The 1038-nt window shown below is 44.9% G+C and overlaps 1 protein-coding gene across 1 annotated transcript in view; it reads right to left on the bottom strand.

Annotated features, from left to right (window-relative positions):
* Positions 1 to 847, bottom strand: part of PHALS_12351 (CRN-like protein) — a gene marked incomplete at both ends in the record, with an annotated part of 1875 nt that extends 1028 nt beyond the window's left edge. The window contains one exon of the mRNA XM_024727882.1: positions 1 to 847. This exon is cut by the window's left edge and continues 1028 nt beyond it. Coding sequence (XP_024578414.1) covers positions 1 to 847 — 847 coding nt within the window.
* Between the last annotated feature and the right edge of the window lie 191 nt (positions 848 to 1038).

The following is a 1038-nucleotide window of genomic DNA, read 5'->3' on the forward strand; positions in this document are numbered from 1 at the left end:
CAAATATTTCTACGATAGGCGACATCAGCAACAACGCGTCTATAAAGTGATCACCAAAAGCTAATTTGCCGTTGAGAACCTGAGCAGTCGAAATGGCGTCAACCAGTCTACTGCGACCAATTCTCCACATTACGTTCACCATGATGCCGGCCCCCAGTTTTGGGTCATCTGGAAAGGCGTCCGCAATAATTTTTGACCAAGTTTGGAACTCATGGCTAGTGAAGAGATCTGTCTTTACCTTGTCAACGTGGGCATTCTTGAATAGTATGAGAGCTGCTTGCTCCTTATCATAGGCTTCTCTCAAGTAGATATGGGGCTCTCTTCTCCCGTTCCGTTTAGATGACAATATTGGATGAACAGTATCATCGTCAACCAGATCCTTCGTGTTGCTGGTAGTCGGTTCAAAGAGGAGTTTACCTTCTATTCGCTCACCAATGCCCTTAAAGCTTCTATCATCAAGACCCTTTGGGCTACCATCAACCGTCTGCAAATATTTACAATATTTGAACAGTGCGTCGTCAAGACGATCAGCAAATTCTTTTTGAACACCCTTAGCGTTGGCGAGAAACTCTATCAGCGCGTCTTCAAAATAACCGCCAAAAGGTAATTCACGTTTGACAAGCTGAGTAGTCAGAATGGAATTGATTAGCATTTCCTGTCCGTGTTCCACCAGTACTGACACCTTAAGATTTGACGTTTTTTTGAAATCGTCTGAAAAGGCGTCGTTCAAATATCTCGACCACTTGCGATACGCACGGCTATCGAAGAGATTCTTTGTCACCTTGTCAACGCCCGCTTTTTGATATAACTCGTAGGCTGCTACCACTTTGTCAGGAGCGTGTCTCATGTAGATACGTGGACTAAAGAACCTCATGACCCTAGATGATGCGATCTTTTGCCATATGTTCTCGAGGTTTAAGTGAGATGCAATACGTGAAAGTTCCCCCGCCTCTTCTCCAACCGCAACGGATGCTCCTCTTTCCTCCAAAAGCATAGACGATTGATCCACAGTCGACGTTAAGGCTCTTTCGTGTCGTT

The sequence above is a fragment of the Plasmopara halstedii genome (assembly GCF_900000015.1).
Source record: "Plasmopara halstedii genome assembly, contig: Scaffold_614, whole genome shotgun sequence".
Lineage (NCBI taxonomy): Eukaryota > Oomycota > Peronosporomycetes > Peronosporales > Peronosporaceae > Plasmopara > Plasmopara halstedii.